Source organism: Falco biarmicus, chromosome 9, assembly GCF_023638135.1.
Source record: "Falco biarmicus isolate bFalBia1 chromosome 9, bFalBia1.pri, whole genome shotgun sequence".
Taxonomy (NCBI): Eukaryota; Metazoa; Chordata; class Aves; order Falconiformes; family Falconidae; genus Falco; species Falco biarmicus.
In genome coordinates, this window is record NC_079296.1 from 24,770,356 (window position 1) to 24,782,871 (window position 12,516).

General features: G+C 41.9%; 1 protein-coding gene across 1 annotated transcript in view; it reads right to left on the reverse strand.

Moving 5' to 3' along the window:
• The window catches only part of SORCS3 (sortilin related VPS10 domain containing receptor 3), a 304,283-nt gene that overhangs the window by 29,120 nt on the left and 262,647 nt on the right, over window positions 1-12,516 (reverse strand). Inside the window, exons 15-18 of the mRNA XM_056352025.1 lie at window positions 8,049-8,166; window positions 6,352-6,485; window positions 2,011-2,124; window positions 364-535 (exon numbers count right to left, since the gene is read on the reverse strand). Of these exons, the coding sequence (XP_056208000.1) occupies window positions 364-535; window positions 2,011-2,124; window positions 6,352-6,485; window positions 8,049-8,166 (538 nt within the window). The remainder of the gene's footprint in view (window positions 1-363; window positions 536-2,010; window positions 2,125-6,351; window positions 6,486-8,048; window positions 8,167-12,516) is intronic.

The following is a 12,516-nucleotide window of genomic DNA, read 5'->3' on the forward strand; positions in this document are numbered from 1 at the left end:
ATTTTCATCCTAGAAACAGAAGTGTACAGACACCATTTCTGCCTCACAGACTCCATAAACTACACTTCACTGGAGGCAGCAAGAAGCTGATGGCAAAATATATTTTTTACCAGATCTATCTTCAGCATCGGCTTCATCATCACTGATAAACAAGATAACCAGCCAAATACTCCTTTGGCTTGACTCAATGTGATTTGTTTTTCTGTTTCACATATAGCTCTTTCATTAGTTCTCAATCTCAGGAGTGTTCATCATTTCATGACTCCACCTGATCGCTATTTTCTTCTCAGCAGCCTGACAGGTGAAGAAAAAGAATGCCAGTCCTGCCACACAGTAAAAGGTTTGCTGATACCACTAACACACCTCTTCCATAAGGATGATGAAAGTGGCGTTGTGTCCTTGCTCTGTGACCAACTTTCCATCAGCAGTGAGGATATGCAGTCCCCGAGGTGCTTTTCCAGGGCATTTCTCCATCTTGGCCATGTATTGTTCTTGCAAGCCATCTGTGCAGTTGTTAGACACAATCCTTCGGTACCTGGGGAACAGTGACAAAAGGAGATTGGGCCCAGGTGGTGGGTGGAAAAGTTTCTTTGTTTTGCTTTTGTTTTATTTCTCCATATCAATGCATGTGTTTTTTCAAAGGCTAACTGCCTGCATGACTCCCTAACTTAAAGGAAGAATCAAAGAAACCTAACACTTTATTAAATCAGAGAAAGCCAAAAAAATCACAATCCAACCTTCTTCAGAGATTCTCAGCAGCATCACTGAGAACATGCACACATTGTGGAGGTGATTTACTCTGCGCTGCTAAAAGGCAGAGAACTCCAACTCCCCATGCCTGCAGGATTGCACTCTGCATCCCAGCTTTTTAATTATGCTTTTTATTTCATTTTGCCTCCCTCTACTCTGCTAGAAGGTACTGGGAAAGTTCTGCCAAGAGCTTTGTCCAGTCCGATTTTAAAATTACTCAAGGAATGGGTTTTTCTCTTGGATCTTCTTGGAAGAGGTTAGCTAACTAGAAAGACGCTTGGCTATTTCCAGTGTTGTTAAGGGCATTAACCCTTTCTAGCAATTTCACAGTAAAAATACAGGACTGATTAAGAAAACACAGACTCCAACTGTTTTCTTCTTGCTCGTGTCACGAAGCTATAAGTACTCATACTGGCCAGGAATCCTGTAATTACATCCCATATTTATAGCAATCTTTCAGCTGACAGGGGGACTCTGAAGTTAAGTGACTCCAGACTCCAGGCAGCCTCAATTTGTTCAGCCACCCACATCAACCAGCCATGAACAAAGCTGTCATTACAATTGAGCATGCTGGACCCATGACTCAGAAGCAGCCCTGTAAAGTCTTCAGGGCCTGTACTTTCTATGAAGGAACATTGCAATTTTACACAAACCAGTGCAACCAGTTTCAGAGTATCCCCTGTACGATAGACGAGCATTGGCAAAGCGATACTACAATAAACCAACACCTGCCATCTGTTCTAGGTAAAACCAAGAGAAAGCAGCACATATAGCTTGTCTGAAATCACTAGGTATTGTATATACAAGTGAAAATGGCAGGAGGGGGGTGGGGGGGAAAGGCTAAAAATTGCTCATCTGAGCCTTCCCTGAAGCTATTAGAAATAGGAGCTATAAGATAGGAAGAGGTTCAATGAAAAACAATGTGAAACACCTCAAACTTGTCCTGCTAAATGTTCAGCTGTCTCTCAGATAGACCTCTTGATTCGTGCTTTAATTTTGCAGCAAAGGGGAGCTCCAAGTCTAGGCTCCAGGGATCATACATCACTTGATAGCAATAAAATATCTACATGTCACTTATGTTAATGTGCTTCTCCCTGTCTCTGAGGAATGAGGCAATGTTCCATACAGATGCTGCTGCAAACATTACCTCATGAATAAGACTGGAAAAGAGCCAGATGGGAGCAGAGAAAAAAGAACCTTCCAGGTTCTCGTGTCTACTACAAGGTCACCAACACCAGAGAGATTGTAAGATTCACTTACCCAGTGCTGTTCAAGTAGCTCTGACCAATGCTGCAATCCTTGGACAGGGAGGACGGGCTAAACCAGAAGGCTGGGACACACTTGTTGTTGCTGTGCCTCTCATACCCATAGTCACTACGGAGACAAGTCATGAGTCCACCACTGTACACATTCACTAGATTTAGCTCAGAGTTTTAGGTGACATCTGTTCCCCAAAGCATGTGTGTGTTGGTGGCTCTCTGCTGGATGGCATGACATCATGGATTGGGCTCATCCAGAGACAAAGTGCCTGATCAGTTTGAGAGGCAGGAACACAGTTCACAGAAGGTATGTGATACCTGACAACACAGAATTACCAGCCTTGCAGAGCACTAGAGGATTTGTGTTTCATTTGGTAACAAAACATGGGCAGAGATTCAGAAAGAAAATTCTATTGTTAATTTCTTTTCCTATTATTCTCTAATAATTTCACTGCTTGGGTTCTTTGGATTTGCTTGCTTTTTGAAGTCTTCACTTTCAGAACATATCAGATCTAATGCCTTTGTTTCCCAACAAAGCAGCTGGGAATATAAAACACTAGGATCACTTCCTGAACAGCTAGACAAGGTATGTATATTTACGTATGTAAATATACCTACGTTAATGGCCTCCAATATACCTATGTCAAGGGCCTCCCTGCTCTTTGACTGAGCTATGACTGGACTGAAAGAGAAATATAACTGATGTTTTTTCGAACACTAAACTAAAACACAGCTAGTTTGGTAGTCTAAGGATTACATAGTATTGCGTCACATGGGGAAGGTAATCCAGGGTATTGATGCTTCCTTGGACCACCAAAGAGTGGAAGTGTATACAACCACATCCAAGGCTTCTTTTTACAGCTGCCTTTGCATGCCAACACAACGATGAAGCAATAGGATTAAGCCAAAGCTTTCCATAAGATTTAATAGGTTCTGGACCAGGTTTCTGTGCATAGGCTTTATTGGCTGGCTGGATTCAAGGGGCAAATCAAAAGGGATTCTGGATTTTTGCTTGAGGCAGGTTAACAAATGCCAACAAACTAAGCCTCTATCGAAACACAGACACTACAGAAGCCACTGCCTTGAAAGCTCTCTGTGCCCTTTAGGACACTGAGTTTTATCTTTCCTCTATTCAGAGTATGAATAGCCATCAGAAAGTCTCCAGGAAGAGCTTTGGTGAGACAAAATGTGCAATGTCCCCAGTGACCCAAGGTGCTACTGTTCCTTTTTTTGGAGGGCAAAAATTCTGCAATCTGCTTTAAAAGGTTCAGAGATTCCCTAATGCTTTTTCTCTCAACATTCAATTTAATCATTCTCAGTGGGTCCGACCTGCACAGTCAAAAATGCCTGGCAGTGACTTTGTAATTAAAAATATTCAGGAGGAGCTGTACTTTGCCCCAAAGAAGAAAAGAGCTGCATAAATATTTAATAAAATTAAAGACAACATTGCTGTATGCCCTCAAGGTTCTGTGCTTGTTCATTAACTTCTGGTAAATGTATATTAAAACCTCGCATGCTGCCCACCTTCCTTCTCATAAGCCCCAGGGTTTGCATAAGTTAAGGAAATAATCAAGTCCAGCTGCTGTGCTGTCTTTCTCAGGAAAGCTATCTTGACAGAGTAAATAAAGAAGCAGGAGGAGGGAAAAGAAAGATCAGTGAGCACTTTAATAACACTTCTGAGTTCCTTCTGCCATTCTATGTCAGAAAAAGGCCAGGGTTTGCTTTTGGAAATGACTGCAAGGGTTGGCAGGAGTCACCTCTGATCTTGACTCATGAGGATTTGTTGAACTGGGGCCCTGGGCCATGATTTATGCCCCTGACATTTAGATCAGCCTTATATCTAACAGCAGGAAACAGATAGCACTGCAACAGGAGGCAGACAGGGGCAAGGGCGCTGTGATCAAATGGGAGGGAGTACAGCCATCACAGCTTGTGCTGTAGGGCTCCCGCAGTCATTTGTCCTATCTGCACAGCTCTCGAAGGCAGGCATCGTCACACCTAGTAGCATGGTCTGCTCTGGGACCAGAACCAGCCTGCAAACCTACTTATGGGGGAAGCAGAGGGCCTGTCTGTTGGGACCTCCTGGTGGGTGTACTTGCACAGTACCCTTCTCCTTTCCCTGACACTCCACAGGACCCGTTCAGTTCACACACAAGAGACAGGCCAGTCGATTCCAAGAACAACTGGTAATTGTGAACCCAGCCAGAAAAGGCTGAGTGGACAACTTTCCTTTTCAAAAGCATCAAGTTTAAAAATAGGAGCTGTCCTTCCAACCACAGATACCTACAGTGGGGATGTATCTCCACGAGCTCCCTGACTAGAGCCACCTTCTAGTCAGTGGAGGGAAAAGGCACCCCTCAGCACCTCCCCTTCTCATACTGACATCCAAAAGAAGTCAGGTGAATCACAGAATAACCTGTATCTTGCCACTGACTAAATAACTCATCCTTTAGAAGTCACAAGCCAGAGCAGATGAGTCCACCCTTCCACTCCGAAAATCACTTTTAAGATAAGCCCAGTGCCCCATTTCCAGCACCATAAGTATTTTCTTCAAACTGATTGCCCTGCCTCTTCTTCCAGTCAGCCCTGCAGACTAGCATCAAAACTCACCCTTAAACTGAATCTGCTTCTTCTGATTTTCCATCACCAACTAAAATAATTTTGCATTTGGAAAACAGTTAACAATTCTTTTGGCAGCACGGAGCTTGAAACAAAAGCCAGCTTGCCATCCTCTAACTGCATTTCCCCTGCAGGACTGACAAGGTTAACAGCAATATTCTCTCACATTAGTGGGAAATCTAAGCAAAAATGATACTGAACACATGCAAGGAACACATCAATGGATTGAAAAAGTGCATTCTGATGCAGACCCTTTTCAAGGCAGAACAGCACTTAAGGCCAATTTAGCTACCACAGATTTCCACTTAGAGCTTAGAAAAGACAAGCTTCAGTGTGAAATAGAAAGCTGGTGAGGCACAAAGCTAAAAAAAAAACAACAACAAAAAGGCAAATTCATAAGCATCATCTCTGGAGATTGGTGCTTGGTTCAGCTCAGAAGCATATGTCAATGCCAAGGGCAGATACTGCAGGGCAAGATAGTTTGTTCATCCTGCAAGTTCCCCTGATGACAACAAAGGGAAAAGATCTCCTGAGTCAAGCTAAGGAGCCTCAGATGTAATTTTGGCATTAGGAATAAAATTAAACACCCATCCAGATAAGATTAAAATCTCTGTTCTATATCCCTGAACCTTTCTTAGAGCCAAACTATTCCAATATTCAAGAAAACACTTTGGTCTATGCTTTTTATTCATTTTTGCTGCATTTCAGCGTGTTCATGTTCTAAAAAGAACTGTGAGTCTCAGCTGGCCTAAGCCCAAATAAGTTGCAGATCTCATGCCTCACATCTCTTCAGGAAGGATTCGAAGGTAAGTGAAGTTTTCATGAATCACACCAATACCAAATCAGACACTGATCCTGATAACCTGCTATAAAAATGAAAATGCTTTCTCAACTGATATGCTTTCAGGGTATTTTGAACTCCATTTAAATGACATTCTCATCATTTAACCTCAAACATCACAGCTATTGACAGTCTTAAATCTTTGAAATATTGTCTATCACTCAGGTTCTCTGTAGGAATTCCTTGTGCAGAAATTCTGACTGTTATGCATTCTCCCATATTCTATCCCCATTGACAAGCAATACCAAGCAGTGGTTGATTTTTTCCCTGTTTTATTTTTAAGCTGCTTTCAAAGTGACCTTAAAGCAGTTTGGAAATTATTGCCCTATTAAGTTAGGAACACCAATGTTTATGCAAAACAAGTAGCTACATCTGACAAGGGTGAGCTGTACAATCAAGTCACAGAAGCCCTTTCAGAAATTTCTCAATAAAACATGCTTAAAAATCAACAAATGGTCCCCAGGAATTCAAAGGAATAATGATAAAAATGTGCATGTTTTGCTAGGTTGCTCCCCAGGTATCAATGACCTTGGAAGTGAGGGCAGACAAATTCTCTGTTTCTCCTGTGAGGGACATGCTTTGGACCAGACAGGAGTCCTGGCTGTCACTCTTCAAGAATGATGGACAAAAAATGTTAATCAGTACTTGCAGTTTTCTGCTTTTGAATTTCAGCCTTGAAGTTCTCATCTCCTGCAGGTGAAGGGGACACCTCCCTCACACAATAGGTATGGGGATCATATCTATGCTATATGATACGATCACAGCCACCATGCTGGCAGGAGACGTAATTTCTCTGCAAGGTTTTCTGTCAAGGCAGTAGCTCAGCCACTGCCAATGCTACAAGAACAGGCCCTGCAAAAGTCCCCAGAGCCACATACTCACCACTCAAAGTCTTCTTGACCACAGACACATGGTTCAGACACCACAGTTTGGGAATAGTCCTGACCTAGGGAACACTGGGCTCCAGGCTTGCGTTTTTTATAGATCTTCCTCTCTCCCATGACACAAGGCTCCCCCTTCAGCAGCCAAGGAACAAGAGGAGAAAGTAAAAACAGAGAGTTGTAATGGCAGTTGGGCCCTAAATGGAGCATTTTGTCAAGAGACATAAAAGGCAATGAAAGCTAGCAATTCCTGCTGGGAGAGCTGGGAGCTAAGGGTCTAGCCTCTGTGGCTTTGCAAACTCAAAAGCCACCTTGGGAGGACCCATGAGTGCAGCACTGGGTTGGGATGCTAATGAAAATGTGGCCAAAATGCCTGGGTACCCAAGCCACTGCACCCACTTATGCCATATTTCAGAAGGCACCCACCAACGTGTCTAGTCGTACAAACTATCTCAAAAAGACAATGTGAATGGGTTTTCCAGGGTTTACCTGGAAATATGTCAGATGAAATCTGCTACAGGAAGAAATGCTCAAGCCTGAAACCCAGGGCAGGGACAAAATCTAGGTGTGGAACAGAGGTCTTCTGGCTCCCCTCCCCTTTCCTTGATAGACCTGGCTTTGTTATAGAGCTCAAATAATTTTCACAGTGTGTTATACTGGGCTTTTTGAACACAAAGGTTTCCAAGAGTACTACTGGGAGTAGCTAATCTAAAAGTAACATTTGACATTTAGTTGAGTTGCTATAAACAGAATTTTGTCTGATGCAGAAATAATTTGTCTGCATAGAAGTAAGAAAAAAGGCAACACCTAATTTAAATATTTATCTTTGCCATTAACAGTGATTCCCAAGATGGCTGCCTGGTTACACACATCTTTCCTTTTCTTTCATTTAAATTATTTTCATTTATTCAATTCTATGACTTCAGTTATCCAACACATCCTTTCCAAATTAATCCTCATTTCTAATTCATGGATTTCATTCAGGAATATCATAGTGCCAATAGTTCTGGCTCTAGTTATGTTGCCCTGCAGGGAGTGGGACATCATACTGGTGGCCAGTTACCCAAAAGTAATATTCAGAGGGTATTGAGCTCTTTCAGTTCTAGTGGCTTCAGGATGTAATTATATCCAGTATGAAAATAAGCCAGAGTGTATGAAAAGCAAAGCATATCTTCGAATACAATGAAATAATTCGGTCTTCTCTGGTGTTTTTCATTCTAGGGCTCCCCAGAGTTTTACAGGCATCTGCAGGACCTGCAGGATGAATAAATGTTTGTTTGGGTTTTTATGGGTTTTTTTTGGGGGGGGGGGGCGGGGAATAGAGGCAAAGTGAAAGAAAATTTTTTTTCATGAGTCACTGACAGAGCTACAAAGAGTTCAATGTCTCCTACAATTCAATCACAAGGTGAGGTTTTACATTGCCCTGAGCACTGAGGGCAAAAAGATCCAGCTGGTGCAGTGGAATATTTTCATACAAAGAGAAGTTAACAATCTCCATAACTTGCCTAGAAAAGGCTGGCTCCATGCTTATTCATGCATATGTTTCAGGGGAAGTAAAACATCAACAGGTTAGAACTGTGACTTGATGGATGCAAAAACTCCATATGCTTTGCTGAAAAGAACAAGTCCATTCCTAACTGGCAACATAGAGTATGGGAAAAGGAACGCCCATCATCCCTCCTTACACAGTGGAAATACCTGATTATGCAGATGCCAGGTTTGGTAGTCATCTTTGTTACACCTTCGGCTGAAGACAGACTTGTAGTCCACCTTGACCAGCTGCCATTCAGAACGGAGACTGAAGTGCCCAAAAACTCTGAGCATGGGAGGAAAAAAAAAAAAAGAAAAAAAGAAAGAAGCAGAGTCAGCCAGAGATATGTATGCTTCCATTGAGCAAATAATTTCTCTTGAATGTCAGCTGCAGAAACCAATACACAGCCTTCGAGCTTGATGCCAGAAAATGTAATTCAGTCATGAATAACATTTTCCTGTCCTATAATATTCTAGGATTGTTTAGCCTTTTCCTGACTCTGTATTGGAATGTCTTCTGTGCCTCCAGTACTTAGCACAATGGGCTCTGAGTCTAACACAGACAGCTAGGTATCACTCCAGAACAATAAACAACCAGACTAGAAAGTAATGTGTCTAATATCGAGGGAGCTATTCTGATGAACAGATGGATTTGGTTGTCTCAAAATCAACCCTTTCTTAGCTGACTGTTTCTTTACCGCTGAACTTTTGTGTTGCACAAACTTACTACTTAATGAATTGTACAACAAACACCTGAAATAACACATTTGGAAAATGGACTGTAGGCAAGTAACCTGCAAAGACGTCAGCATCCCTTCCACGTGGTGAATGCTGACTGCAGCTAGTAGACATGGAATTATAAACAATCACCACTGTAAGGCTATTAGTAAAGGTTTTTCTTAACTCTTTTTAGTAGGCCACTCATCATCATCAGTCACTGATCACACTCCATGGTTCATCCAGCTAAGGAGTAAGTAATAATTTGATTTTCAGGATGACAATGACACATTTTCCCACACAACTCCGGGGCAACACAAGGCTCATATTGAGTAAGGCAGTATACTGGAGCAGCTGGAGCTAAAGAGTCAGCACTCAAAAAACAGTGGAAGGACCCAGATTGTAAGTTATAACTGAGGCACAGATCTGTTCCAAATGGGATGTTTGAAAGAGTTCATGTAAGATTAAATAGCACCAGAGGCTTCTGCACAAGCTTGGACCAGAACATCAGCAGCAGAGCTGGTTGTTGAGGGCTGTACTAAGGGACTCCACATGCTGGAAGCTCACACCCTCACCAAAGAAAGCAAAATCATAGCAAAACCCTAGTTTAATTGATAAATAACACCAGGTACCCAGACAAAAGACTCCATCCATCCAGAAAAATTGCATGAGTGCTGCAGGGTGCTCAGTTTTCGATCAAGTAACTTCTTCCTATTCCCTTAGCCAGCTATGATTTTCTCAGTAAGGAGCAGCTTTTCAATCAACTGCAGCTGGATTTCTGAAGAGGTGTGTAACAGGAGGAGATTAGGATAGGTGACCAGACTTTAAAAACCATGAACAAAACTACATCTTCTCATTGGCAGGAGGAACATCTCAGTACACATAAACAACAAAAAGTCCCAACAACTATCAAGCTGATTTGTCATTATAACATGCCAACTTCTTGGCTATCTGAAATACATAGAAGAACCTAAAACCTCATCTAAAATACAAGTTCCAGACTTTAAAAATTCTGTATGTACTGAAACGCAAATCCTTTCTGACACTCATGAAATGTCATTGTATCACCCTTATTGCAAGATTTAGAGGGCAGAGAAAGAATGGTTTTCTTCATTATACCAGATCTTTCACTAGCCTGCATTTTTACCCAAGCCACTTATGAGATTAACATTTTTGCTGTTTTGATTATTCCAGGCTAAAAAACAAAGAGGCAGCGACAGATTTACAAATTTCCCTATGAAGTGGAAAATAAACATAAAAGAAAACTTGTATTGAGTTTCCAGGCACCGACTGCAATCCAGATCCTGCTGTGTCCTCAGTGAGCTGCCATTCTTTACTGTAGTTCTTCTTAATTTACACTGTAATCACACAACCTTGTTGGCTTTGCTCTCCCCTTACTGCCCAAACTACTTCTATAGATTGTAGCTGTGCCAAAATTCCTTTGCATTGTGCTGTTTTTGTGAAACAGAGACCATCCAGGAATCAGCCAAGTTTTCCCATTTAGACTGGTCTCAGCTCATGGGTATCAGGGACAGAAAGGAGGGTGGGGGAGATCTGAGAGCCCGGAGTTGTGGTTTTGCTGTGACCACCTTTCTATATCCAAGTTCTGCCTCACAGAGGCAAGCTCCAAGAATCTGACAAGAAGGGGAGAGGATACAAGAAGAACCTGTGACAAATGCATACACAGATTACAAATGAGTAGGTGAGCAAGGACTTGTGTGGTGGAATGGATTGATTAGGTAGATTGTTGCTGGCTCTTCAGAACATTTCATAACATAGTCATAATTGTGGGGTATAAGTGATAGGAAACACCACCACATTCAGGCATAACAACAGAAGAAACTGAAATTCCTGTTCCTCAACACAGAAGGCACATCCTGGACCAAGATCAACCTATGGAAACCATAGCAATATGGGAAGAAGGAGGAAGAAGGGGGGAGAAATCGCACAGAGGGGAGATGCAGAAGGTCTCTGAAACTGTACTCAAGTATGAATCTCCCCACTTTTCCTTGGCACTGGGTAAATCCCACCAGCTCTTATGCCACAACTGCTTTCAGCGCATACTCCTACAGAGTCCGTGTCTGGTCACAGTATTGTTGCACAGCCGGGCAGCTCTCCCATGAATCTTGTTTGTCCTGGATATGATGCATGACTGAAATGTCATTCCTGCAAAGCAGCAACTCAGCAGGCAGAATTCCTTTACTTCAGTAAATTCATAGCAGTTCAGGATCTGATCTTGGTGTTTATTACACAGAAAACATAGCAAGAGGTGGGGAGAACATAATCAAATACAAACAGTTGTCTGAACCCAGAAGATAACGGGTCTGGAGAAATCCAACACTTCAGCAGCCAATCCATCTCAAGGAAAATGTTGTTCCTCAAATTGACCTTTAGCTAACTGTTCAGCAAGAGAGCAAAAGGCTCCTTTGTGCTTTACAAAATTCACCAGAACTTCTTGCTTTTTAAATCTACTGAAAAATGCAAAAAAACCCCAACCCTCTGGCATTTAAATTCTTCCGTGATAATGATAATTAATGGAAAAACCAAAGTTTCCTAAGTGGAAGGCAATATATTAGCATTCCAAAAGCACAGAGCATTAGCTACTCTTTAATTAAATGATTTCAAAGAAGGTCTTTGTATATAATTGCTATAATTTAGATGGAAACAATACCACACTAAATGTAATTAGAGGAGTGTGAACAGAGAGGGATGTTTTCCTTTGTGCTGCAGAGATGGTTCTGGGTCACCTGATTCCTAAAGTAGTAACTTTTCTCCCCCCTTGCTAATAACAAGCTTCTTAATCCTGATCAACCATTGCAGTGCAGCCTTCAGAAATAAGAGCTGCTCATATGCAGAGAAGCTAGCAAGCAACCGCATCCTGTGAGCACTGCTCACCAGTAATAAATGCAACCTGGACACCTACAACACTTCCTGATTGACCAGCCAACATGATGAAGGTTATGCTATTTTCCAAGATGATTCTGTTGTGCGTTTGAATCTTCTATGAGAGTAAGCAAACATAAGGAATGGAAAAGAGTGCTACGTTATCTGCGTGGCTCCACTGGACTCTCAAACAGCTTTCCTTGGGAAGTGATGAAAACCCTCATCTTTTGTGGAATTAAAAATGGGCTGAACAAACCATCACAGAGAGCAAACGCTGACAGAGCAAAATCAGGTACTGCAGCTGAACCCTGCTTTCACCAGTTTTGTGAACTGCATCACTGGATATTCTTCCATAGTGACTAAGGTGCATGCACATGACCTCTCTCAACCATATCTGTTTTGGGGTGCTCAGGCCCAACAAAAATGGTTGGGCAGACAGCAGAGCTGCAACACCTTAAGTCTGATAGTGTTCGGGTATCAGTAAGTGCTTAGCATTAAGAGCTCCAGCACATACATCTGGATTTCTGTACCCAGTGTGGCTGGACAAAATAAGTCCTAAGAAAAGAGATGGAAAAAAGAGATTAGTGGGAGTTTAGTTTTCCCTACTCAACTGGTGAGTCCTCATACTGTTTTGAAGATATCATCTCATTTATCTTATCTGACGCCCACGTGCCTTTGTTCCTCATTTACTTTGCTCACTAAATTAGAGAGGATGATTTTTTTTAACTAAATACAGCTAACCTATCAAGATGATACAGGTGACACGGGGACATAAAGTACTATGAATTCTGCCTTAATAACTTTTTCTACAGTGGTCTAACTGACAACTTTTAATTGCTTGTTGTAAGGATAGAAGACAAAAGAAGGAAGCTGGGTTTTCAAGGTCCAACTCTGGAAAGTCAACATAAAAAGTGTGTTTTGATTTTTTCCATCTAAGCAGTCTGATCTGGAAGTCCTTGAGAAGCAATAAATACAAGAGCCCAGATGGCATTTAGACAGAGTCAGTTTTCTGACTAAGCTCAATTTAACAAAGGTT